This window comes from Jaculus jaculus, chromosome 2, assembly GCF_020740685.1.
Source record: "Jaculus jaculus isolate mJacJac1 chromosome 2, mJacJac1.mat.Y.cur, whole genome shotgun sequence".
Lineage (NCBI taxonomy): Eukaryota > Metazoa > Chordata > Mammalia > Rodentia > Dipodidae > Jaculus > Jaculus jaculus.
The window spans coordinates 8,944,322-8,970,019 of NC_059103.1; the positions used below are offsets into that span (position 1 = coordinate 8,944,322).

Here is a 25,698-nt window from a genome sequence, read left to right on the forward strand (position 1 = left end):
CATGGGATCTGGAGAGTAGAACGTGGGTCCTTAGGCTTCGTAGGCAAGCACCTTCACCACTAAGCCATCTCTGTAGCCCTCCACTTGTTTGTTGTGACAGGATCTCTCACTGAACCTGGAGCTTACTGATTTGGCTAGACTAGCTAGCCAGCAAGTGTCAGGAATTCTCCTGTCTCCACTTCCCCAGAACTAGGATGACAGATGCACACCACCATTCCTGGCTTTTACCTGGGTGCTGGGAATCCTGATGTTTACAGAGCAAGCACTTTCATCCATTGGGCCATCTCCCCAACCAGAGAAAGGTATTTTTAAAATGTTTTTAGTCAGTTATTTGAGAGAGAAAGTATGGGTGAAATAGGGCCTCTTGCCACTGTAAACAAATGCCAGACATATGTACCACTTTGTGTGTCTGAAATTGTGGGTACTGGGAGATATGGGTATAAGAAATTGAACTCAGGCCACAAGGCTTCTCCAACAAGCGCCTTTAACCGCTGAGCCATCACTCCTGCCCAAGAAAGGTATTTTGAAACTATGAGATACTATAAAAATGTGAGTTGAAGTTGGGCATGGTGGCACATGCCTTTAATTCCAGTACTTGGGAGGCAGAGGTAGGATGATTGATGTGAGTTCAAGGACAGCCTGGGGCTACAGAGTGAGTTCAAAGTCAACCTGGGCTAGAGTGAGACCCTGCTTCAAAAAATTATATATAATAGTGAGTTGATTTTAACATTTATTATGTCTCAAGTATATGAGTCATCTGAAATTCTTCATATCTACTTGTATTAGTTACTTTTCTTGTTGCTATGAACAGATATCTGACAAGAAGCAACTTAAGGGAGGATTTATTTTGGCTCACAGTTCTAGGTGATAACAGCCCATCCTGGTGGGGAAGACATGGCAGCAGAAGTAAGAAACAGTTGCTCACACTGCATGCCCGGTCACGAAGCAGAGAATGAACAGGAAGTGGATCTGGGCTATGAAACCGCAAGGCCTGCTGAGTGGTTGGTTGTGCCTTCAATCCCAGCACTCGGGAGGAAGAGGTAGAAGGTTTGCCCTGAGTTCAAGGCCACCCTGAGACGCCATAGTGAATTCCAGGTCAGCCTGGGCTAGAGTGAGACCCTATCTCAAAAAGCAAAAAAAAAGTTATTAAATAAATAAATAAGTAAACCTCATAGCCCACCCCCATGACCCAGGAGGCTCCACTTCCTAGAGCCTCCACATCCTTCCCAAACTGTGTTACTAGCTGGGGACCAAGTGTGAAGACACACGAACCAATGGGACATTCCACACTGAAATCACACCACCACTTGAAGCTGTGTTCTGCCTTGAACATCTTTACCTTGGGGTACCCCAAAAATTGCTGCCTCATCCTGTCCAGGGGCATCATTCAGGTGTCCATTGCTGATGATCTCAGACATTGCCATGGGTCAGAAATGGCTAACAGTGGAGATCTAGACATCTACAAACCCAAGCATCTCTGTTCCTCAGTTTCCCTACCACTCTCTGATTCCCTGTTGGACCTCACCCAGCACTTCAGTCTTTCCCATATTACATTGGCTTCAGAACACACAGAGACCTTATTTGGGGAGCTGTTTCTCTCTGGGACACACCCCACAGAAGCAGGAAGTGGCCTTAATGTCCCTGGACCCCTTCCAAATACCTTTGAGTATATATTTTCAATTGAATCGCCCAATGCCATCCACATGTAAATGTCCAATGACAGTGCTGAGCTCTGTCCTGACCTTTCTACTAAGTCTCAGCTGCGTTTGCATGTGTGTCTTCTTCCTATAAGAACATCCTTTAAGGCTGGAGAGGTGGCTTTGTGGTTAAGGCGCTTGGCTGCAAAGCCAGAGGACCCAGGTTCAATTCCCCAGTACCCACATAACCCAGATGCACAAAGTGGTACATGCATCTGGAGTTCATTTGCAGGGGTTGAAGGCCCTGGCCTGCCCATTCTCTATCTACCTCTTTCTGTGCCTCTCTCTCAAATAAATAAAAATTAAATTAAAATAAACTATTTTTTAAAAAGAACCTCCTTTAAAGTCAAGCACGGTGACACCCATGTGAAATCCCGGAACTTGGAAGGTGAAAGTGGGAGGATTGCTGCAAGTTTGAGATCAGCCTGGGCTACTTAGCAAGACCCAGTATCAAAACAGTAATAACTACTTAACCAACTAAACTGCTCTGTGTATCCTGTCCTCAGTCTCCTACTTACTTCAAAATCAACCCTGCATTCTGACTTGCTTAAGGAAGTCATTCCTAGCCCTCAGAATTCTGAGTCAGCTGTCTTTCTTTCTTTTATTTATTTTTTCTTTAACCACTGAACTATCTCCCCAGCCCATGCTGATTTTTTTTTCTTTTCTGCATGTGCATAGAGCATGTGTGCATGTGTGTATGGGTGCATGTGGAGGCCAGACGTTGATGACCAGTGCCTTCCTCAGTCACTCTCCATTTCATTAACTGAGGCAGAGTAACCCAGACCTTGCCTATTCAGCTGGGCTAATGAGCTGGCTTGCCTCAGAGATCCTGTCTTTGCCCCCTGAGTGGGATTACAGGCGTGTCACAACACCCACCCAGAACTGAAGTGGGTACTAGGGGTTGGAACTCACAGCCTCACAGTTGTTTGGCAAGCACGTTAACCACTAAGCCATCTCCCCAGGCCCAGCAATCATCTTTACTAAAAGTCTGCATTTGCAGGCCATACCTTTTTAAATACATTGGTACCAATCTGAAAGTCAAAACTGAGAAAGTTCTCCTTTGGTCCATAGAAGATTCCATATAGGGGCTGGAGAGATGGCTTAATGGTTAAGGCACTTGCCTGCAAAGCCAGAGGACCCCAGTTCGATTGCCCAGGACCCATGTAAGCCAGCTACACAACGTGGTATATGCATCTGGAGTGCATTTGCAGAGGCTGGTTGCCCTGCCATGCCCATTCACTCTCTCTCTCTCTTTCTCTATCTCTCTCTCTGATAAATAAAAATTAAAAATATTTTTACAAGAGTACATATAAAACCCACATTACAAAAAATCAGGAAGGGAGGGGAGGGGAAGAAGAGCTGAACAGTAGAGACCTGCAAAGAAGAAAATCCAAATAGTCAAAAGGAGGAAATGCAGCAGTTGATGTTCCAAACTATAACACCTTGGACAAATAAAACACAAAAGGACAAATATTTAGCTCAAAGAGCAACGCAGAGTCAATAAAAGTAGACCACAGCTGAGAAATACTGAAATGTGAGATTGTGAGATTTTTCTCTTTTTTTGCAATTTATTTATTTATTTGAGAAACAGAGAGAAAGAGAAAATGGGCACGCCAGGGCCTCTAGCCACTGCAAACAAACTCCAGACGCATGCGCCACCTTGTGCATCTGGCTTACATGGGTCCTGGGGAATCGAGCCTGGGTCCTCTGGCTTTGCAGGCAAGTGCCTTAACCACTAAGCCATCTCTCCAGCCTGCAGTTTGGTTTTTGTGCCAGAGGAGACTTGAGTGGGCTGACAGATGGGAGGACACCTCAGAAGACTTAAGTTCCGTCCAGACATCAAGAAGGGGGCAGGGAGTGACACAAAACTACTCAGAAACCAGAGCCAACTTCCTGGATGGGGTCACATTTCAAAGGAGGTGTGAAGGATTAAGATAACTGACCAACTAGAGGTCAAAAGTTTACTCCTGGGCTGGGGAGATGGCTTAAAGGCTTGCTGTCCTCAGACTCATTTCCCCAGTACCTACATACGCCAGATGCACAAAGTGGCATGTGAATCTGGAGTTCATTGGTGTCAGCCAGGCTCTGACACACATCCTCTCCTTCTCTCTCTCTCTCATAAATAAAAATATTTTGAGTCACACTTGGTAGTGCATACCTTTAATTCCAGCACTGGGGAAGCTGAGGTAGGAAAATCACCAAGTGTTTGAGGTCATCTTGGAGCTTCAGAGTGAGTTCCAAGTCAGCCTGGACTAGAGTGAGACCCTGCCTCAAAAACAACAACAAAAGCCGGTTATGGTGGCGCACGCCTTTAATCCCAGTACTTGGGAGGCAGAGGTAGGAGGATCGCCATGAGTTCGAGGCCACCCTGAGACTACAAGATTACTCCTACCCAGCTGGGAATCAGAGAGCTGAGAGGGCAGGATCACAAGGGCCTGAGAAGGCATGTAATGTGGCAGTGGCACTGTGGCATAGGGAGGAATGGACTGGGCACCCCGGGAGAATAGAGGGGTCTGGAGAAACAAATGTGTCTTTCCATGGTCATCTTCTATCCATTCCACAAAAAGGACCACCAATAAGACAGGCAGGGTAAAACACAACTGTGATCCCAGCCTCACTAGCCACCCCTCCCTCCTCTCAAAGCTTGCTTAAGGAAAGACATTTCCACAATAAAATGAAAGTAGGCGTCTGTACTTGCCCATTATGGACACTGGATGGCGCTCTGTATCCTGCCAATGGAGTCCTGAAGATTAGCAGGTTTACTAAACTATTGGGGAAAACACAGCTACTGTCTCTTGGACTGGAGGAATGGCTTAGCAATTAAGGCACTTGCTGGCAAAGCCTAAGATTCCCTCAGCAGAACCCACATAAACCAGATGCATAAGGTGGTGCATGCATCTGGATTTTGTTTGCAGTGGCTGGAGGTCCTAGTGTGCCCATTCTGTCTGTCTGTCTCTCTCTCTCAAATAAATACATAAATAAAAATTAAATATTTGGGGGGGAAAATCGCATATTTTGGGTCTGGGAAGATGGCTCAGCAGTTAAAGGAGCTTTCTTGCAAAGCCTGCTGGCCCAGGTTCAAGTCCCCAGTGCCCGCATAAAGCCAGGTGCACAAAGTGGCTCATGCATCTGGAGTTCATCTGTAGTGGCAATAGGTCCGGGTGTTTCCATTCTCTTTCATTTTCTCTCTCTTAAATAAAGTTTAAAAGCTCATTTTTTCTTTTTTCCAATGCTAACACCTTGTTAACTCTTAGGTTTCCACAACTCACTTATAATGTACTTTGATCATCTCCCCACACAACTTTTTCCCAACTTGTCCTAGTTCTACTTTGGCATCAAGCGTGTCTGCGCGTGCGTGTGTCATACGTGACCCACTGGGTTTAACTAGAGCTTGGTGGAGGCTTATATGCCAGGGCATGAGCAGCTTGCCAGTGGCTGCAACACCAAGAAGTGTCTCCTCGAACCCCAGCAACCATTAACTGCTAACTGTTCCTCAAATCTTTTTTCTGAGCCTGGAGGGGGTAGAGGTTTGGAGTCTAGGGAGCCACGGGCACGGGAGGCCTCCAAGCTCCTACCAACAGCCCTCGGCTGCTGGGCCTTACTTCCGGCCTTTGTTTCCTGGCAGAGACAGTGGTGGTCAGCCTGCGGGGTTCTGTGCAGGACGCACAGGGCTTTCACAGAGCATGGGATTGGGGGGGGGGGGGTCGGGGCTCCCAACACTAGATGTCTCTTCCCTCAACACAAAATAGGAATCCATCTGCTCAGCGGAGGTATGGCCTCAGCCACCCTGCCCCCACGCCTTGTGTCCCCAGAAGGCTGGCAAAATTGAAGGAGTCGGGCATCTACTGTTTGATCCCCAGGTTGCAACCTTGTTGGGAGCCCTTGCGTGCTGCTGTCCAAAGACACTCGCTCCTTTGGAAGACAATCTTATAGAGAAAAAAAAAGAAAAAAAGCAAGTTGGTGAACCAGAAAACTGCACCAAGGATCCTCTGGGTCTCAGGGTTTTCTTTTATTTTTTTACTTTTGTTTGTTTGTTTTCTTTTCCGGGGTTGCATTGGGAGTTACTGAGTAAGTAAATTCAAGAGATGCCACTTTCCATATCTGCGTGACTGCCTCCCAGTCAGCCTCCCCCTGTGGCATGGCTGTGATTAAAAGCCTGACAGTGCTGGACCCATCTCTGGGCCTAGACTTCCAGACCCCTCACTTCCAAGTGAGCACCCAGGAAGCCTCCAGGGCAAAAAATGACACTGACTAGAATCACCTGTATAACCTTAGACAGTGCCACCTCTGTCATTTTCCCTGACAGGAACAGCGGAGGAAGAAGCAGGCAGAACTTCTTGGGGCTCTTACATAAATCTCAAACAACTGAACTAGAGAGTGCTCTGAGAACCAAAAGCAAGTCTGCCTTGTCAGCTGCGTACTCAACTGGACATTTTATTCTCGGCATCTTCACCAGGTGGCACTCCACCGGGGAATGCCCTTGAGCAGGAGGCAGAGCTTGGAGGACATCTCCAGTAGGTGGCACCCCTGTGAAGTGGTCCTGAGCAAGGTGGTAGCTCACTGCTGGTGGCTGAGTCAGCAGGCTGTGGGCTTCCTTCTCCACCAGACTGGACACCGTCATGGCTAGTATGTGGTCTCTATCCTCAAGCAAGCTCAAGGACAGGACATGGTGTGGACTGGGGCCCACGTGACCATAGGGAGGTCATGGAAGCTTCGGGAAGAGGCAGAGAGGAATGGGCATCTGGGTGCACCTGGGGGGCGGGGAGGAGGGGTGGGCAGGCAGGCAAAGACCTGGGCCAGCATCTCACCCATTTGGGATGAAGGGCCGAATCAGCTCAGGGTTCAACAGTGACTCCTCAAGAGGCCGGTCCACGTGGAAGTCATGGACGTGAGGGGGTCCTGGGTGAGCCTTGGGTGCAGGCCCCCCAGGACGCTGGGGGATTGGCAGCTCGCTTGGGTGGGCGGGCAGGGGAGGTGTGAAGAAATACTGGTGCAGAAGGGCCTGGGAGGCTGCAATGCGCTTGTGTGGAGGGTAGAGAAGGAACTGACCCAGCAGGTCCAGGGCCTGGGGAGAGGCGTCCGGCAGCACCTCTTCCAGGGGCACCGGAGCCTGCTCCTTAAAGGAGATCTTGTTGTAGTCCGGCAGCTCTGTGATCTCTGGCCAGACTTGGGGGCTGGGAGTCCCCAAAATGCGAAGCACACAGCAAAGCTGTTCGATGTCGTTCTCTCCCGGGAAAAGGGGGGACCCGTTCAGCAGCTCTCCCATGATGCAGCCCACCGCCCACAGGTCGACGCCCTGGTCGTACTGGCGGGCACCATACAGGAGCTCGGGAGCTCGGTACCACCTGGTGGCTACCTGGTGCGTGTAGAGGCGACCGCCACCTGGAGAAAACACCCGGGCCAGGCCGAAGTCGGCGATCTTGAGCTGACCCGAGGCGCTGATGAGCAGGTTGGCAGGCTTCAGGTCCCGGTGCACGATGTTGTTGGCGTGGCAGAAGGCCACCCCCCTGAGCAGCATCTGCAAGTAGCTCTTGACCTGGGCGGGGGCCAGCGGCCTCTGGGCGTGGCGCACCACCTCGGCCAGGTCGGACAGCATGAACTCGAAGGCCAGCACGAAGCCCGCGCCGTGCGGGAACACGGCCTTCAGCTGCACCACGTACGGGCTGTCCTCGATCTCCTGCAGAGCCTTGATTTCGCGCAGGGCCTGGTTGGGGATGCCGTCCTCCAGCCGCCGCAGGGCCACCTTCTTCAGGGCCACGATCTCGCCGGTCTCCACGTGCTTGGCTTTGAAGACGATGCCGTGGGCGCCCTCCCCGATGCGGCCCAGGATGCAGTACTGGTCCATGGCTCCGGGCCCCGGGCCTCCGCGGCTCTCGGCCCAACCCCCTCCCTCGCGGTTGCTTAGCAGCGGCGCCGCCCGGCCCCTCCCCCCACCCGCTCAGGGTCTCGGAGGACTCGTGAACCGGAAATGCGTAACTGCGTCCAATCAGCGACCGACGTCCGCCGCCTGGCTGCTACTTCCTCGCAACCGGAGCTCGCGCGCCGCCCGGGGCCAGCGAGCGAGGCAGAGGCCACGTGACCGGAAACGCGCGCTCGGAGGGGCGGGGCCGTGCCGGGGAGGCGGGGTCAGTTGTCATGACTCTTCCCTGCGCACCGGTAACCCCGACAGGGCTAATTGGGGGAAACGGAAAAAAAAAAAAAAAAAAAATCAGAAGCTCGCCTTTAATCCCAGCACTCGGGAGGCAGATGTGGGAGGATCGCCCGTGAGTTCGAGGCCACCCTGAGACTACACAGTGACTTCCAGGAAAAAACAAAAAACAAGAAGGAAGGAAGGAACACTCTCCCAAGGGACTGTTATGTGTTCCTTTTTTTGTTAAGACAGGATCTCCTGTAGCCCCAGACTGATCTGTGACTCCCCCCCCATGTAGCTCAGCTAGGACTACAAGAGTGTGCCACCATGTTCGATTTTTATTATTTTTATTTATTTATTTTTGTTTTTGTCTGAGGTAGGGTCTCACTTTAGCTCAGGCTGACCAAAACACAAAACAAAACAAAACAACCCCCCCCAAGAAAAAAAAACAGGGAGCTATAGGTTCAAAGAGACACACTGTCTCAAGGAAATAGGTGGGAGAACGTTAAGAAGGACACCTAATATCTTTCCCTGGTCTCCATTCACAAGCATGCACGCACATGCACACACACACACACATACACACAATGAACATACCACACATACTGCACGTACACCAAAAATGTTTATATGGGAACTGGGAAGATTGTTCAGTGGTTAAAGGTGCTTGCGTTCGAAGCCTGCCAGCCCAAGTTTGATTCCTCAATACCCACATGAAGCCAAATACACAAAGTGGCACAGTGTGTCTGGAGTTCACTTGCAGTGGCAAGAGACCCTGGCGTGCCCATTCTCTCTCGCAAATAAATACACAAACATATTTTAAAATGTTGTATATCTTAGAAAGATTTCTTTTTTATTGATTTTTATTGACAACTTCCATAATTGTAGACAATAACCTATGGTAATTCCCTCCATCCCCATCCCCGCTTTCCCCTTTGAAACTCCACTCTCCATCATATCCCCTCCTCCTCTCAATCAGTGTCTCTTTTATTTTGATGTCATCCTCTTTTCCTCCTATTATGATGGTCTTGTGTAGGTAGTGTCAGGCACTGTGAGGTCATGGATACCCAGGACATTTTGTGTCTGGAGGAGCATGTTGTAAGGAGTCCTACCCTTCCTTTGGCTCTTACATTCTTTCCACCACCTCCTCTGCAATGGACCCTGAGCCTTGGAAGGTGTGATAGAGACATGTTTCAGTGCTGAGCACTCCTCTGTCACTTCTTCTCAGCACCATGATGCCTTCTGAGTCATCCCAAGGTCACTGCCATCTGAAAAGAGAAGGTTTTCTACCAAAAGTGAGAGTAGCATTAATATGTGGGTATGAACATTAAGAGAAGTGCTTACTGGGCGGTTTGGTGAGCATAGTGTATACATTTAGCCAGACACCATTTAAGCCAGCAGATGTTACACCCCTAAGGCTCACAACTACCCCTGTTGTAGGTTTTCAGTCTCAGGGATGTATTCCCTCCCATGGAGTGGGCCTTCAGTCCAGAGGGTGGTTGGTTTCCCCCATGACAGACATGCCACTATTGCATCCACTGGCTCATTTGGACTGGCTGGCCAAATTTAAGGATTGCAGTGTACCCTGTTGAGTATCACCACTGGTGATTTCCCTCTTTCCCATTGAAGTGTATGCAGCATAACTTCTTCCAGCTTTCTGACAGCAGATCTACATGGAGAAGATTTTCAGCTTGGCTCCAGCAAGACTTCTCAGTGGCCTTGCAGCCCAAGTATGTGGAGTCTTCAGCAATAGGGTCTTACCATCTATTCATGGTAGGAAACCAAGAGCTTTGGCAATGGACTGTAATGTTTTGGGGGTATTGGCGATCTCCCTGGCCAACAACTCAATGGACATCTTACAAAGATTTCTATACACAATGATGGAAAGTATTAATGTCTCAAATATTTTCAAAGAGCCAATAAACATCAGCTAAATGAGGAAAATTAGTTTACAACAACAAATGATCAGAAGCCTAAGACAGCAGCATATAGATGGTTATCTCAGATATGTAAGTGGCCCAAGTACTTACAGAGTGGTTGGATACTGGGCACTTGTACCTTGAGGACCATCTGCATTGCATAAGTTCCAATCTCAACCATCCTATCCCATTTCTCCCATTTCCTTTCCTTTTTCTTCTTTCTTTCTTTTCTTTGTCTTCTTCTTCTTTTTGTTGGTGTTGATTTTTTAAAGGTAGGGTCTCCTTCTAGCCCCAGCTGATCTGGAATTCACTGTGTATTCTCAAGCTGGCCTCAAACTCACAGCAATCCTCCTACCTCTGCCTTCTAAGTGCTGGATTTTTTGTTTTGTCTTGTTTTGTTTCGTTTTGGTTTGGTTTTTCGAGGTAGGGTCTCACTCTGGTCCAGGCTGACCTGGAATTAACTCTGTAGTCTCAGGGTGGCCTTGAACTCATGGCAATCCTCCTACCTCTGCCTCCCGAGTGCTGGGATTAAAGGCATGCGCCACCACGCCCGGCTTAAGTGCTGGGTTTAAAGGTGTGCACCACCATGCCTGGCTTTTAAACAGCTTTTTCTAATTGAAATTTTTCATACATGTATATTATTAATGCTTACTTATAATCAAATTATCAATAAAGTTATCACTTATATCTACTACATGCCACCCATATTGTGCCTGTGCTGCCTATGCATTATTTTATTATTTAGGACTTTTATTTATTTTTTTATTTGACAAGGAAAGGGGGAAGGAGGGACGGCGGGGGGTGGGGAGGGAGGAAGAGAGAGAGAATGGGTGCGCCAGGGCCTCCAACCACTGCAAAGAACTCCAGACGCGTGCGCCCCTTTGTGCATCTGGCTAATGTGGGTCCTGGGGAATTGAACCTGGGTCTTTTGGCTTTGCAGGCAAATGCTTTAACTGCTAGGTCATCCCTCCAGCCCACCTATGTAGTTTTTTTATATATTTTTTTATTTATTTATTTGAGAGTGACAGAGAGAGAGAGAGAGAGAGAGAGAGAGAGAATGGGCACGCCAGGGCCTCCAGCCACTGCAAACGAACTCCAAATGTGTGCGCCCCCTTGTGCATCTGGCTAACATGGGTCCTGGGGAATCGAGCCTCGAACCTGGGTCCTCAGGCTTCACAGGCAAGCGCTTAACCGCTAAGCCATCTCTCCAGCCCCACCTATGTAGTTTTTGCACATGGTATTTATGTTCCTAGGTATGTGTGGTCATGTTGAGGTTCACATGCACATGTGTGCAGAGGTCAGTAGATAACCCTGGGTGTTATTCTCAGCAATGCTTTTTGGAGACAAGGCCTTTCTCTAGCCTGGAGCTTGTCACATATGCTACATTGGGTGGCCAGTGAGCCCAACATGCACCTGTCTCTGCCTCCCCAGTCCTGGGATTACAGGTGTACATCACCATGCCTGGCTTTTACGAGCAAGTGCCTTTAACCACTTAGCCATCTCTCTAGCCCAATGTCAGGCTTTTACGTGGGTTCCTTGTGCCAAACTCAGGACTTATGCTTGTAAGGCAAGCACTTTACCCGTGGAACTATGTCCCCAGCTCCATTTTACACACGTGAACCTCAGTTATTTTGCTTCATTGAAGGCATTGTTATCATCCCTCTTCCAGAAACAAGGTCTTCAAGGGACAGAAAGTGTAAGTAAATTGGCTAATAGTTGATGGGTCAGCTTTCATTGTGTTTTATCCCCTCCAGAAAACAAACCCAAAGTAATTATATATTTCAAGTGTCTAGATTATTTTTAGCAGAGGGACTTAGCCATCTCAGGAGTAGGACTTTGCAGTCACACACCCATCCACATTTAGCGTTCTTCTTAGTGCATGCACCACTTTGAGCATCTGGCTTTACATGGATATTAGGCCTGGTTTTGATTCCCTAGTATCCATGTAAAGCCAGATGTACAAAGTGGTTGCATGCATCTGTCGTTTGTTTGCAGTGGCAAGGGGCCCTGGCATTCCCATTCACTCTCTCTCCTTACAAATGCATTTAAAAAAATGACTGGAGCCGGGCGTGGTAGCACACGCCTTTAATCCCAGCACTCAGGAGGCAAAGGTAGGAGGGTCACCGGGAGTTCCAGGCCACCCTGAGACTACATAGTGAATTCCAGGTCAGCTTGGACTAGAGTGAGACCCAACCTTGAAAAATAAAAAAAAATAAAAAATTGAATTAAAAAATGGCTGGGTGTGGTGGCACAAGTCTTTAATCCCAGTACTTGGGAGGCAGAGGTAGGAGGATCAGGTCTGATGGGAATTGAACTGAACTCCCAGCTCTCATTATTTGGAGGTCATGTCTCTTGGTCAGTTCCTCCAGAGGAGAAAACCTTCCAGCATCAGGACTATCATTCTTGATGCTCATGTCGGTAGGAAAGGACTTGACCTTTGAAAGATGAGAAGGGAAGGGTACAACAAGGCTAACTAACCGCAGTAATTCTGACATCGCACACTCCTGAGACTGGCACCTAGACCCAGCTGGACTGCTGAGCGCTGGAAACAGTGCCGGGTGTGGATGCTGTACAGAAAACATGGTGGAATTTTGCTGTTGTTAGGTTGGTTTTATGGATTTTTAAAATATATTTCAATTATTTATTTATGTATTTGAGAGACAGAGTATGGACACACCAGGGCCACTTGTCGCTACAAACAAACTCTAGACAAAGGCACCACTTTGTGCATCTGGTTTTATATGGGTATTGGAAGATTAAACCTGGGCCAGCTGGCTTTGCAAGCATGTACCTTTAACTGCTGAGCCATCTCCCTAACCTAGTTTTGTGTTTTGATTTGTTTGTTTTGTTTTGAGACAGAGCCTAACTGTGTAGCCCAGTCAAGCCTCAAACTCACAATCCTCTTGCTGCAGCCAGGTTCGCATTGCTGATAGAAATCACCCAACCAAGAGCAGCTTATGGGGGAGAAAAAGAGGTTTATTTTGGCTTATAGGCTCGAGGGGAAGCTCCACGATGGCAGGGGAAAACAATGGCATGAGCAGAGGGTGGACATCATCCCCTAGCCCACACAAAGTGGACAACAGGAACAGGAGAATGTGTCAAACACTGGCTTGGGAAACTGGCTATAACATCCATAAGCCAGCCCCCAACAATACACTCCCTCCAGGAGGTATTAATTCCCAAATCTTCATCAGCTGGGAACCTAGCATTCAGAACACCTAAGTTTATGGAGGACACCTGAATCAAACCACCACATTCCACCCCAGACTCCATAAACTGATAACTATACATGATGTAAAATGCAATGCATTAGTGAATTCCAGGTCAGCCTGAGCTAGAGTGAGACCCTAACTCGAAAAAACAACAACAACAAAAAAAAAGTCCCCATAGTTTTTAATCAATTCTAATGATGTTCAAACATCCCCATAATCCGAGGTCTTTTACTTATTTATTTATTTGCGAGAGGTGGGGGGGGGGGAGAATGGACACGCCAGGACATCCATCCACTGCAAACTCCAGCTTCATGCACCACCTTGACCACCTTGTGCATCTGGCTTATGTGGGTCCTGGGGAATCGAACCTGGGTCCTTTGGCTTTGCAGACAAGCACATTAACTGCTAAGCCATCTCTCCACCCCTAATTCAGGGTCTTTTAAGTGAGGCATGATACCAAAAGAATCCCCAAAATACCCATAATGGCACATAATAAACATTCATACTGCAAAAGATGGCATTGGACATAGCAAAGAAATATTCAACAAATGCAAGATTTAAACAGGACAAACATCAAACTCGGTAACTCCAAGTCCAACAACTCTAGCCAGTGACAAATCTCCAAGTCCAGTTGTGGTGGTTTGATTCAGGTGTCCCCCATAAACTTAGGTGTTCTGAATGCTAGGTTCCCAGCTGATGGATATTTGGGAATTAATGCCTCCTGGAGGGAGTGTATTGTTGGGGGCAGGCTTATGGGCTTTATAGCCAGTTTCCCCACGCCAGTGTTTGGCACACCCTTCTGTTGCTGTGGTCCATCTTATGTTGGCCAGGGGGTGATGTCCACCCTCTGCTCATGCCATCATTTTCCCCTGCCATCATGAAGCTTCCCCTCGAGCCTGTAAGCCAAAATAAATCTCTTTTTCCCAGAAGCTACTCTTGGTTGGGTGATTTCTACCAGCAATGTGAACCGGACTGCAACACCAGCCATTCTAACCAACAAAAAGTCTCTGGAATTTCAATTCCACTCTTCCAGCCAGGCTACTCACAGTCCTGGAAAACTTCATCCGGGGCTGGCAGCTTTCCTTAGCAGCCATCTCATGGTCCCAGCATCTCCACTGGGTATCCACTGCAATCTATGGTGCATCCTCATGACTCCATTGGGTCTCAACCATTTCCAAAACACAAGACCTCATTGCAAATTCAATGACCCTCTCTTTCATGCATTTCTTATACTCCATAATACCAGGTAGAGTGCCAATTTGTTAATCCAGGAGGGAAGAAAGCAGACTTTGCAGAACAGGACACTCCTTGAGCACTCAGGCCCCTTCAAAAGAGTCTACATTCTTCCTGTTGCCCCAGTGCAGGTCAGCTGGTCCAATCTCAATAGTTGTAATCTCTCAATTGCATCTGAATAGGAAACATTTTTGCCTAAACATTTCTTTCTGTGCCATATCCTTCTGCTCACATCAGTCTGTTTCTATACACTGCAACCCTGCACAAGTTCTCAGGAGACAGGCATAACAAACTGCCTCTAGCCCAGACCAAGCAAGGCTCTTTTTCACTCTCATAAGCCAAATCTCACATTCCATAGCTCTTACTGCATTCAAGTCTTTCAACTCTGACCAGAATAGTCCATCAAGCTGTACTTACAGCACTTCAAGGTGTCTCTTAGGCCAAGGTTGCAAATCCTTCCACATTCCTCTTGAAAATTAGCTCTAAAAAAATCCAAGCCACACAGTCAGGGGTCTAGCAGCAACCCCACTCCTGGCACCACTTTACTATTGCAGTCAGGTTCACATTGCTGGTAGAAATCACCCAAACAAGAACAGATTGTAGGGGGAAAAAAAAGAAGTTTATTAATATGGGCATGGTGGCGCATGCCTTTAATCCCAGCCAGCACTTGGGAGGCAGAGGTAGGAGTATTGCCATGAATTCAAGGCCACCCTGAGACTATATAGTAGATCCCAGGTCAGCCTAAGCTAGAGTGAGACCTACCTTGGAAAAAAAAATAAAAGAGGTTTATATTTTTTTACAGTCTCCAGGGGAAGCTCCACAATGGCAGGGGGAAACTATGGCATGAGCAGAGGGTGGACATTACCCCCTGACCCACATAAGGTGGACAACAGAAACAGGAGAGTGTGCCAAACACTGGTATGGGGAAAGTGGCTATAACACCCATAAGCCTTCCCCCAACAATACACTGTCTCCAGAAGGTGTTAATTCCCAGATCTCCATCAGCTGGGAACCTAGCATTCAGAACACCTAAATTTATGGGGAACACCTGAATCAAACCACCACACTTCTACCTCTACTTCCCAAGTAATCCCAAGTAAAACAAGGAGATTAAATAAAAACATAAATTATTCACTTCCTAGGTATCAAGACCTCCCTAACCCCTGCCCAGATAATTGATGGTTTGTTCAACAGTGTTATAGGTGAGGATCACAGTCCAGAGCACACCCACTGAGATTTCCAGGTTCATGTGTCCCAGAACAGCAAGCCTCTCACACAAACTGCTTCTAGCCCAGCCCAGGCAAAGCTCTTTCTCACCCTCATCAGCCAAACTTCACAGTCCATAGTTCTTACTGCATTCAGGTCTTTCAACTATGACAAGAATTGTCTATCAAGCTGTACTTACAGCACTGCAAGGAGTCCCTTAGGCCAAGATTTCAAATCCTTCCACATTCCTCTGGCAAATCAGTTCCAAAAGGCCAAGAGTCACACAGTCAAGTTGTCTAGCAGCAATGACTCCACCCACTCCTGGTACCAGTTTTACTGTTACAGTCAGTTTCAAGTTGCTTCACAAAAAAACACCCAACTTAGAGCAGCTTGTGGGAGGAAAAAGTTTATTTTGGTTTACAGACTACTTGAGGGGAAGCTCCATCATGGCATGAGCAGAGGCCCCTGGCCAACATCAGGTGGACAACAGCAGCAGGATAGTGTGCCAAACACTGGCAAGGGAAGCTGGCTCTAACATACATAAGCCTGCCCCCATCAATATATCACCTCCAGGAAGCTCCAATTCTCAAATTGCTACCAGTTGGGAACCTAGCATTCAGAACACATAAATGTACAGGGGACACCTGAATCAGACCACCACACTCACAATGGCCATACACGTGCGTGCGCGTGCACACACACACACACACACACACATAAGTAAATAAAAGTGTTTAAACAAATTTCTTAGATCACCAGCTATACAAACAAACAGGAGGCTGATGGCAGTGGTTTGACCATGGCTGTTCTACAACACCGTGGGGCCCCTGAGCTCATCTTCTCCTCCCCAGCCACACCTCCCAGAACCACTTTCTGTTTGTGAATGGAAGCGTTTGTTGGCTCCCACTCCCTCGTGCAGCCTCCACAATGTGCCATGGAAATTTAGACATATATGAATTGCCTCGGATGGAAAAGGTAGCAACAGCAATTCCTGCCAAGTTCCACTCTGGGTAAAACAAGCTGCTGATTGTCCCTTTTCTCTGAATTTTCACCAAGGTGATAAATAAATCTTGGAGGAGGAGGAGATCATTCTGGAAACGTAGCGGGTCTGAAATAGACTTGTGACTCTCCAGCCTTGAGCTTATCCAAGTTGGAATGTTCCTTACAATAAAATTTTAAAAACTAAAATGAAAAACAAGACAGGCCTGGGGGCTGGGGAGATGGATCAATGGGCAAAAAGTGTTATCGGACAACCAAGAGGACCTGAGTTCTGATCCCTAGTACCCACATAAAATGCTAAGCCTGCCACATATGGTGGCACATGCCTTTAATCCCAGCACTTGGGAGGCAGAGGTAGGACTGCCATGAGTTCAAGGCCACTCTGAGACTACATCATGAATTCCAAGTCACTGGGCTACAGTGAGACCCTACCTTGAAAAAAAAAAAATGCTGAACCTTGTGGTACATGCCTGTAATCCTATTGCTGGGGAGGCAGAGGCAAGGAATTTCTGGGGCTTACTGGTTAATGAGTCTAGTGCAATCAGTGAGCTCTAAGTTCAGCTAGAGACACTGGCTCAAAGAATAGGGTGTAGAGTGACTGAGGAAGACACCTAACCTTGACCTATGGCCTCCACACCCACACATGGGCACACACGTACACCCACACACATGCATACCAACCACACACACACATACACGCAATAAATAAGTAATATAATACCCTGAAAGCCAGGTGTGGGGGTACACACCTGTGATCTCAGCAGCAGTCCAGAGGGTAACACAGCGTTGTGAGTTCAAGGCCAGCTGCGTGCGCCCCCTTGTGCATCTGGCTAACCTGGGACCTGGGGAACCGAGCCTCGAACCGGGGTCCTTAGGCTTCACAGGCAAGCGCTTAACCGCTAAGCCATCTCTCCAGCCCACTAAAATGTTTTTAAGACCCTGTCACATTAAGGATGCCCAGAAAAACGACAGATTTCATCAACCTTTACCTAGACAAACCCAGAGAAGTTAAGACAGGGTATGGAGAGCACAGAGCTCTCTGGAATGGAAGCACAAATACAATTTATTCTTCTTGACTTTCTAGTATTTCTTTTTTTCCCAAGAAAGAGCCTTAGGGCTGGAGGGATGGCTTAGTGACTAAGGTGCTTGCCTGCAAAGTCAAAGGACCCAGGTTCAATTCCACAGGATCCACATGAGCCAGATGCACAAGGGGGCACATGTGTCCGGAGTTCGTTTGTAGTGGCTGGATGCCCTAGTGTGCCCATTTTCTCTCTCTCTCTCTCTCTCCCTCTCTCTCAATCTCTCTCTCTTTCCCCCTCCCCCTCTCACTGACCCTAATAAATAATTTTTTTTTTTTTTTAAAAAAGAGCCTTGGTTGTTTTAAAACTGGGACCGTGCCAGGCACTCTGGAGGCAGAGGTAGGAGGATTGCCATGAGTTTTAGGCCAGCCTGAGACCATGTGACAAATTCCAGGTCAGCCTGGGCTAGAGTGAGACCCTACCTGGAAAGACCAGAAAAAGAAAAGAAAAGAAAAAACTGGGACCTTTAATCCCAGCAGAGGTAGGCAGATCCATGTGAGTTCAAGGCCAGCGTGGGACTACAGGGTGAGTTCCAGGTCAGCCTGGGTTAGAATAAGAAACCAACCTTAAAAAACAAACCGCCGGGCGTGGTGGCACACGCCTTTAATCCCAGCACTCGGGAGGCAGAGGTGGGAGGATCGCCGTGAGTTCGAGGCCACCCTGAGACTACATAGTGAGTTCCAGGTCAGCCTGGACTAGAGTGAGACCCTACCTTGAAAAACCAAAAAATAAAAGTTAAAAAAAACAAAACAAAACTGGATTTAGCACACTAGGTAGAGACTGTAGAAAGCTGTGGGATATTTGGGGACAACGGTGCCCTCTCTCTAACAGGCATCCCTCCTGGTCCCTCAGGTGACAAGCCCTCTTCCCTTTAGTTATTGGAAGGGATTAGTAAATGTCCACACTTCCTCTTCCCCTCCTGCTGCCCGCCTTACTGCCCCCGCGCAGGGCACCTCCCCGCCCGGCTGGACTGCTGCCCCTGGACACTTACAAAGATTCTTTGTAAAGTGTTTAGAGGAGGCAGGGGGAGAGCCAGGGCCTGGCAGATCCTGAGTCACGTGGCTTACACAGGACAGAGGGAGCCAGGACAGATGACCCTGTTGCTGGGGCCCAAGATTAATCACATCACCCAAGTCCAGAGCCTTGTGCCTGGCTCTTCCCATCTGTGGGTCACACCACACAGATGCCCTGCGGAGGCTCCTCTGAGCTCCAAGGACTGTTTACTCAGCAGGGCGAGAGGTGTTTGCACAGGGAGGGAGCTCACAGCGGCCATCTGGCTGCTCTCTAACTGAGCAAGAGTATCTGTGTCCCCTGTGTGCCCCTCCTCACCTGAAACACAGTCCCTCCCTGTCCCCAAAAGTTTCTCTGAGATGCCCCTCTCTTCCTTGAGAGGCAATGTTGACACGTTTTGGAAAAATGTTAAAACAGGGTGTAGCAGACAGCCTCCCATTGCTGGGATGAACTTCTAGAGGAGGCACAGTTATGGGAGGAAGGGAATTTATGTGAAAACTACAGAACCAAGCCGGGCGTGGTGGCGCACGCCTTTAATCCCAGCACCAGGGAGGCAGAGGCAGGAGGATCGCTGTGAGTTGGAGGCCACCCTGAGACTCCATAGTGAATTTCAGGTCAGCCTGAGCTACAGTGAGACCCCACCTCAGGGAAAAAAAAAAAAAATTACAGAACCAGGGAAAGTTCCATAATTGTAAAGTGGTACCCAGGGTTCAAGAAAGTCCTTGAACCCCAAAATCTAGGATTTTTTTTGTTTGTTTGTTTGTTTTTGGTTTTTGGTTTTTCGAGGTAGGGTCTCACTCTGGTCCAGGCTGACCTGGAATTAACTCTGTAGTCTCAGGGTGGCCTTGAACTCACGGCGATCCTCCAACCTCTGCCTCCCGAGTGCTGGAATTAAAGGCGTGCGCCACCACACACCGCAGTTTGTTTCTATTTTAATCAAAGAATTGAATTTAAAAAAAGACTGAGTAGGATAATTATTACATTATTATATTTCTTGAGGGACGTACAGAACCAAGGAAAGACACCCACATGGCTACAGATCCCACATGAAGGGCCTGGGAAAACTGTGGAAAGAAAAGAGGAAAAAGAAAGTTTAAAGAGCTCCTTCCCTGTAGAGGCGCTGGAGGGGATAAAAAGCCCATACATACAAAGCAAGGGCTGGGGGGCTCCCCCCAGGAAACTCACCAGCAGCTGGAAGTTTCCAAGTGGTCAGGCAGCTGAGGGAGCATACCCTCCGCTTGCAAATGTATTTATAGCCTTACAGTGGTGGACCCTGCCTTCCAGCTCTGGGGCACCAGAGGGACAGCGGGTTGGTTGGGGATAGAGGTGTCCCCAGAAGAGACTAGCCCTGACACCAAATTCTAGGTGTTGAACTTGACCAACCACAATGTTTCCCAGAAAAGACCTCCCTCCCAGGAGGGAGCCCATGTTGTTTGTGGAAAAACAGATGTAAGGAACTAGGCAAGACATGAAAAGTCAGATCTTGATTTCTAGAAAGTATAGACTTTCCTGTCTTTTTAACTTTCAGGAGCCCAGTCACCTGTCTACTCCTCCCTCTCAATAATGGCAGAAGTTGGCCGCATTTTACAGGACCAAGGAGAGAGAGAGAGAGAGAGAGAGGCAGGGAGGGGGAGAGAGAGGGAGAGAGAGAGACCAAAAGCAATCACACCAGCTTGACAAGCAAGCACACTTTAGGAACTCCAGGCAAAGCTCAGGCGCTTAGACCTTAGGACCCACCCACAGTAACACCTCCTCCTTCCAGGTCCCTACAGATCTAAATTATAAACTTCAACAAAATCCTAAATGTACTTGGGGGAGGCATCCGTTTCAACTACCACTCAGGGCTACTTTTAAATTTTTCACCCCACTTAATTCATAGCAGGAGGCATTGTTAGGAAAAGACAGAGCCCAGTAGGAATATCTACAACAGAGGAATTAGTCTTTATTGGAAGGGAGTCTGGTCGTAGAGGGACACCTCACATCTCAGCAGCAGAGACTCTGGAAATGTGAGGTGCCCACACAGCATAGGGCAGAGAGGGTGGTTATGACCAAGGACAGGTGGGGAGGGAGAGGGACTAGCAAGTGTGAAGGCAATGGGTGTATATTTTGGGGGGATGTGCTATACAGAAAAGGAGCATCTGTATCTGGAAAAACAGGGGAGAGGTGCCTATGGATACAGAGTGGTTATCAAGGAGGGAATAACTGAATCTGTCCAACGAGAGGCAAAGATGAGGTTTTACTGTGGGTGTGGAGGAGCCCTATCACACAGGGGAATAAATTACATGTTAGAGGCAGGTATAAATTACAGCAACAGCTATAGAGCTGGTCACAGAGAGATGTCAGGTCATATATATATAAATATTATTGGCCATTAAAGAGGCTAATACAGCCGAAAATATTATTGGTTCTGGACTAGTAACATTTATTTCTCCACAATCGTTGCAGTCCATCACTGAAGTTTCAGTCACACAAGTGTGGCTTGGGGGATTGTCAACCATACCTTTGTTGTCCCATACAACTAAGAGGCTTTTACTTAGAGCCTTATAGGATGACACTGGGTCAGGCATGAAGGCAGCTTCTTCAGGAGAGTGATATTAATCAGAGCCATTACAAAAGAAAGTCCTAGACCATATTAACTCTATTAGCCATTAAGATCTGGCATATGCCTATCACCCCAGCACTCAGAAGGTGGAAACATAGCCAAATGCAGTGGCACGCACCTTTAATCCCAGCATTTGGGAGGCAGAGGTAGCAGGATCACCATGAGTTCGAGCCCCCCCGCCGCCCCACCGAGATTGCATAGTGAATCCCAGGTCAGCCTGGGCTGAGCAAGACCCTACCTCCCAAACCAAAAAACAAGAAGAAGAAGATGGAAACAGGAGGATCAAAAGTTCAAGGTCATACTTGGCTACATCTCAAATTCAAGGCCCACTTGGATGACTTGAGACCCTGTTTCAAAAAGGGGGGGAAGGCAGGAGAGACGGCTTAGGGGTTAAGGAATTTGCCTGCAAAGCCTAAGGACCCAAGTTCGATTCCCCAGGACCCATGTAAGCCAGATGAACAAGGGGGCGCATGCGTCTGGAGTTTGTTTGCAGTGGCTGGAAGCCCTGGGGCTCCTATTCTCTCCCTCTTTCTCTCTGCCTCTCTCTGCCTCAAATAAATAAATATTTTAAAAAGGTATTTCTAGCTGGGTGTGAAAAAGGTATTTCTCACCGGGCATGGTGGTGTACACCTTTAATCTTAGCACTCGGGAGGCAGAAAGAAGTAGGAGGATCACGGTGAGTTCGAGGCCACCCTGAGACTACACAGTGAATTCAAGGTCAGCCTGGACTAGAGTGAAACCCTACCTCAAAAAAAAAAAAAATTTTTTCTCTTTCTTTAAAAAAAGGGGGGGAGGGCTGGAGAGATGGCTTAGCGGTTAAGCGCTTGCCTGTGAAGCCTGAGGACCCCGGTTCGAGGCTCGACTCCCCAAGACCCAAGTTAGCCAGATGCGCAAGGGGGTGCACGCATCTGGAGTTCGCAGGGGCTAGAGGCCCTGGTGTGCCCATTCTCTCTCTCTCTCTATCTGCCTTTTTCTCTCTCTGTCTGTCGCTCTCAAATAAATAAATAAAAATCAACAAAAATTTTTTTTTAAAAAGAGGAGGGAGATAAAAGGATGGTTCCGTGGGTAGAAGTGCTCAATGTGCAAGTACGAGGAGCTGAATTTGGAGTCCAGAACAAAAGCCAAAACTGACGCAATAGCACAGACCTGTTTCCCAAGGAGCAGAAGGCAAGATGAGAAGCAGAGGCCGGGCAGACCTGGAAAGCTTGTGGGCCATCTCGCCTGGGAAGCACAGCAGTAAGCAAGAGCTCCTGCTTCAAACAAGGTGGAAGATGAGGACCGACATCTGAGGTTGTCTCTCTGATTGCTACACATGCCCCCCCCCACATACAGGCATCATACTCACAAAAAGATTTGGGGGGTTGGAGAGATGGCTTAGCAATAAAGGTGTTGGCCTGAAAAGCCTAACAACACAGGTTCAACTCCCCAGTCCCCATGTAAAATCAGATGCACAAAGTGGCACATGCCATCTGGAGTTCATTTGCAGTGGCTGGAGACCCTAGCATGCCCATGCTCTCTGTTTGTCTCTTTCTCTCTCTCTCTCTCTCTCCTTGAAAATAAATAATTTTTTAAAGTTTTTTTTATATGGTAGGACTGGGAAGATGATTCAGCAGTTAAAAACTCTTGTTTGCAAAGCTAGGAGGCCCAGCTTCAATTCCCAAAACCACCCAGATAAGCCAGACAAAAAAAGTAGCTCAAGCATCTGGCATTTGTTGGCAGCAGCAAGAGGCCCTGGTCCACACACACACACACACACACACACACACACACACACACACTTGCAAATAAATAAGTAATGCCTAGAGAGATGGCTTAGCAGTTAAGGCACTTGCCTGCAAAGCCTAAGGACCGGGTTCCATTCCCCAGTACCCACATAAAGCCATATGCACAAAGTGGCTTAGGAGGGCTGGAGAGGTGGCTTAGCCATTAAGGCACTTGTCTACAAAGATAAAGGACCTCAGTTTGATTCCCCAGGACCCACATAAGCCAGATGCACAAGGTGGCACATGCATCTGCAGTTTGTTTGCAATGGCTGGAGGCCCTGGTGTGCCCATCTATCTCTCTCTCCCTCTCTCTCTCTCTCTCCCTCTCTCTCTCTCTGTCTGTCTCTCTCCCTCTCCCTCTCCCTCTTTCTCTCTGTCACTCTAAAAAAAATAAATAAAAACAAACAGAAAATATTTTTTAAAAAGCATCATGTAAATAAGATAGATGATGTAGGGTAGAGGTCTAGCTCAGTGGTAGAGCACTTGTCTTACAATCATAAGATCCTGGATTTGATCCCCAACATAGGAGAAAAGGTGGGGAAGAGAACAAGGGGAGGAGAGGAGGAAGAAATAGGGGGGAAGAAGATAAAGAGAGGAAGAGGGGAGGAGTAAGAGAGAAGAGAGGGAGAAGGAAGAAGAGGCAGGAGAAGGGAAAGGGGAGGGTGGGGAGGAGGAAGAGAGGACGAGGAGGGTGGCACAGAGTTTCCTCAGCACTTCATATTTGTAGTAGGTGGCTTCACGTTGCTAAGATGAACATCCAAACCAGACAGTTTATAGAAGAAAGGGGTTTGTTTCAACCTTACAGAGCCTGGGGAAAGTTCCTTCAGTGGTGGAAGAATCTGGCTCCCATTCATAAATCCAAGCAGAGAAAGAGAAACCACCAGAAGCCACCAAACACCAAAAGCAATAATCACAAAGGGGCAGCCAGCAGCAGGGACCCAGCCAGAGCTCACACCTCTCTGTGTATCTTCGGGCTGGAATTCAGATCCACTCCCAGGAACACCTTAGGGATGGAGTCCAGGATCTGCTCCCAGTGACACCTCGTTCAGCCAGGCAGCTGGAGGCCAAGTTACAAGCTTTAATAAAACATCGGAGTCGGTGGGGAATATACATTCAAACTACAAAAAATCTTCTTTTAATTTTTGTAACACCAGAGATCAAACCTGGGGCCTGGGGCATGCTAAATTAAGTGTTCTACAACTGACCTATATCTCTATCTGCTCAATGGAGGATTCTAGACAGGTGCTCTACCACTGAGCCATTCCCCCAGGCCCTCACTGGGGGATTCTAGGCAGGGGCTCTACCACTGAGCCACGCCCCCAGCCCCTCCCTGGGGGAGTCTAGGCAGGAGCTCTACCACTGAGCCACACCCCAGCCCCTCACTGGGGATTCTAGGCAGGAGCTCTACCACTAAGCCACACCCCAGCCTCTCACTGGGGGTATTCTAGGCAGGAGCTCTACCACTGAGCCACGCCCCCAGCCCCTCACTGGGGGATTCTAGGCAGGAGCTCTACCACTGAGCCACGCCCCCAGCCCCTCCCTGGGGGAGTCTAGGCAGGAGCTCTACCACTGAGCCACGCCCCCAGCCCCTCCCTGGGGGAGTCTAGGCAGGAGCTCTACCACTGAGCCACACCCCAGCCCCTCACTGGGGATTCTAGGCAGGAGCTCTACCACTGAGCCACACCCCAGCCTCTCACTGGGGGATTCTAGGCAGGAGCTCTACCACTGAGCCACGCCCCCAGCCCCTCACTGGGGGATTCTAGGCAGGAGCTCTACCACTGAGCCATGCCCCCAGCCCCTCCCTGGGGGATTCTAGGCAGGAGCTCTACCACTGAGCCACGCCCCCAGCCCCTCCCTGGGGGAGTCTAGGCAGGAGCTCTACCACTGAGCCACGCCCCCAGCCCCTCCCTGGGGGAGTCTAGGCAGGAGCTCTACCGCTGAGCCACGCCCCCAGCCCCTCACTGGGGGATTCTAGGCAGGAGCTCTACCACTGAGCCACGCCCCCAGCCCCTCACTGGGGGATTCTAGGCAGGAGCTCTACCACTGAGCCACGCCCCCAGCCCCTCCCTGGGGGAGTCTAGGCAGGAGCTCTACCACTGAGCCACGCCCCCAGCCCCTCCCTGGGGGAGTCTAGGCAGGAGCTCTACCACTGAGCAGCGCTCTAACCCCTTACATCCTGAGAGGAAGAGGATAGGGCGTGTGACTGAGAGTCTTTTTTAGCCGCAGTACCACTATCAGAAAGGTCTGAGACTCAGCCAGGCAGGATGATGCAGATCTTTAATCCGAGCACTCAAGAGGCAGAGGTAGGAGGATTGCTGTGAGTTCAAGGCCACCTTGAGACTGCATAGTGAATTCCAGGTCAGCCTGTGCTTGAGCAAGACCCTACCTTGAAAAGAAGGAAAGAAAGGTAGGTAGATTTGAAACCTAAAAGTCATATCATATAAATAGCCCAAAACATTCCTAGCTACATTTAGTTCATGCCCCTGTGATTGCGACAGAATCAAGCATAGGTTGTCTCTGTGGGATTTATCTTAAATCCAAGACTCAACCAGCTCTCACAGAGAGAAAGCCAAGGAATTCATGAAGGAAAAGTGACTAGTTATACCAAGAAACAGATTCCAGAAAGCCCCTATTGCAGGATGCTGGCTCCCCTGTGGTAATAACTCCACCAGCTTTTGCAATGTGAAGTGAAAGTTGAAAGGTCTCCTTGGTAGAATGCCCTTTAGGAACGCCTGTTTGTCTGGGCCACCGGCCAGCCCTTCATCCCAGTGTCTCTTGGTAATTGTAAAACATTATGCTTCGTGAGTCCTTAGACACTTTTACCTTGAGTTCTTTCACAACTCTTGG

The 25,698-nt window shown here is 48.5% G+C and overlaps 1 protein-coding gene and 1 long non-coding RNA gene across 2 annotated transcripts; one reads left to right on the forward strand and one right to left on the reverse strand.

The window, feature by feature from the left end:
• Positions 1-232: 232 nt before the first annotated feature.
• Positions 233-1,338, forward strand: LOC123458522. Its single transcript, XR_006635704.1, has 2 exons — positions 233-302; positions 859-1,338. It is a non-coding gene; the product is annotated as an uncharacterized LOC123458522 (long non-coding RNA).
• Positions 1,339-4,701: 3,363 nt separating this feature from the next.
• Cdk20 (cyclin dependent kinase 20) lies at positions 4,702-7,592 on the reverse strand. Its single transcript, XM_045142673.1, has 2 exons — positions 6,506-7,592; positions 4,702-5,623 (listed from the first exon to the last, which is right to left on the reverse strand). The coding sequence occupies exons 1-2, from the start codon at positions 7,540-7,542 to the stop codon at positions 5,476-5,478; spliced, it is 1,185 nt and encodes a 394-aa protein (XP_044998608.1). The 5' UTR covers positions 7,543-7,592; the 3' UTR covers positions 4,702-5,475.
• Between the last annotated feature and the right edge of the window lie 18,106 nt (positions 7,593-25,698).

Coding starts and splice junctions, on each gene's coding strand:
- Cdk20 (XM_045142673.1), bottom strand. CDS start 7,542: ATGGACCAGTACTGCATCCTGGGCCGCATCGGGGAGGGCGCCCACGGC. Junction 5,624..6,505: donor CGGCCCTTCATCCCAAATGG/GTGAGATGCTGG, acceptor TTTCTCTATAAG/ATTGTCTTCCAAAGGAGCGA.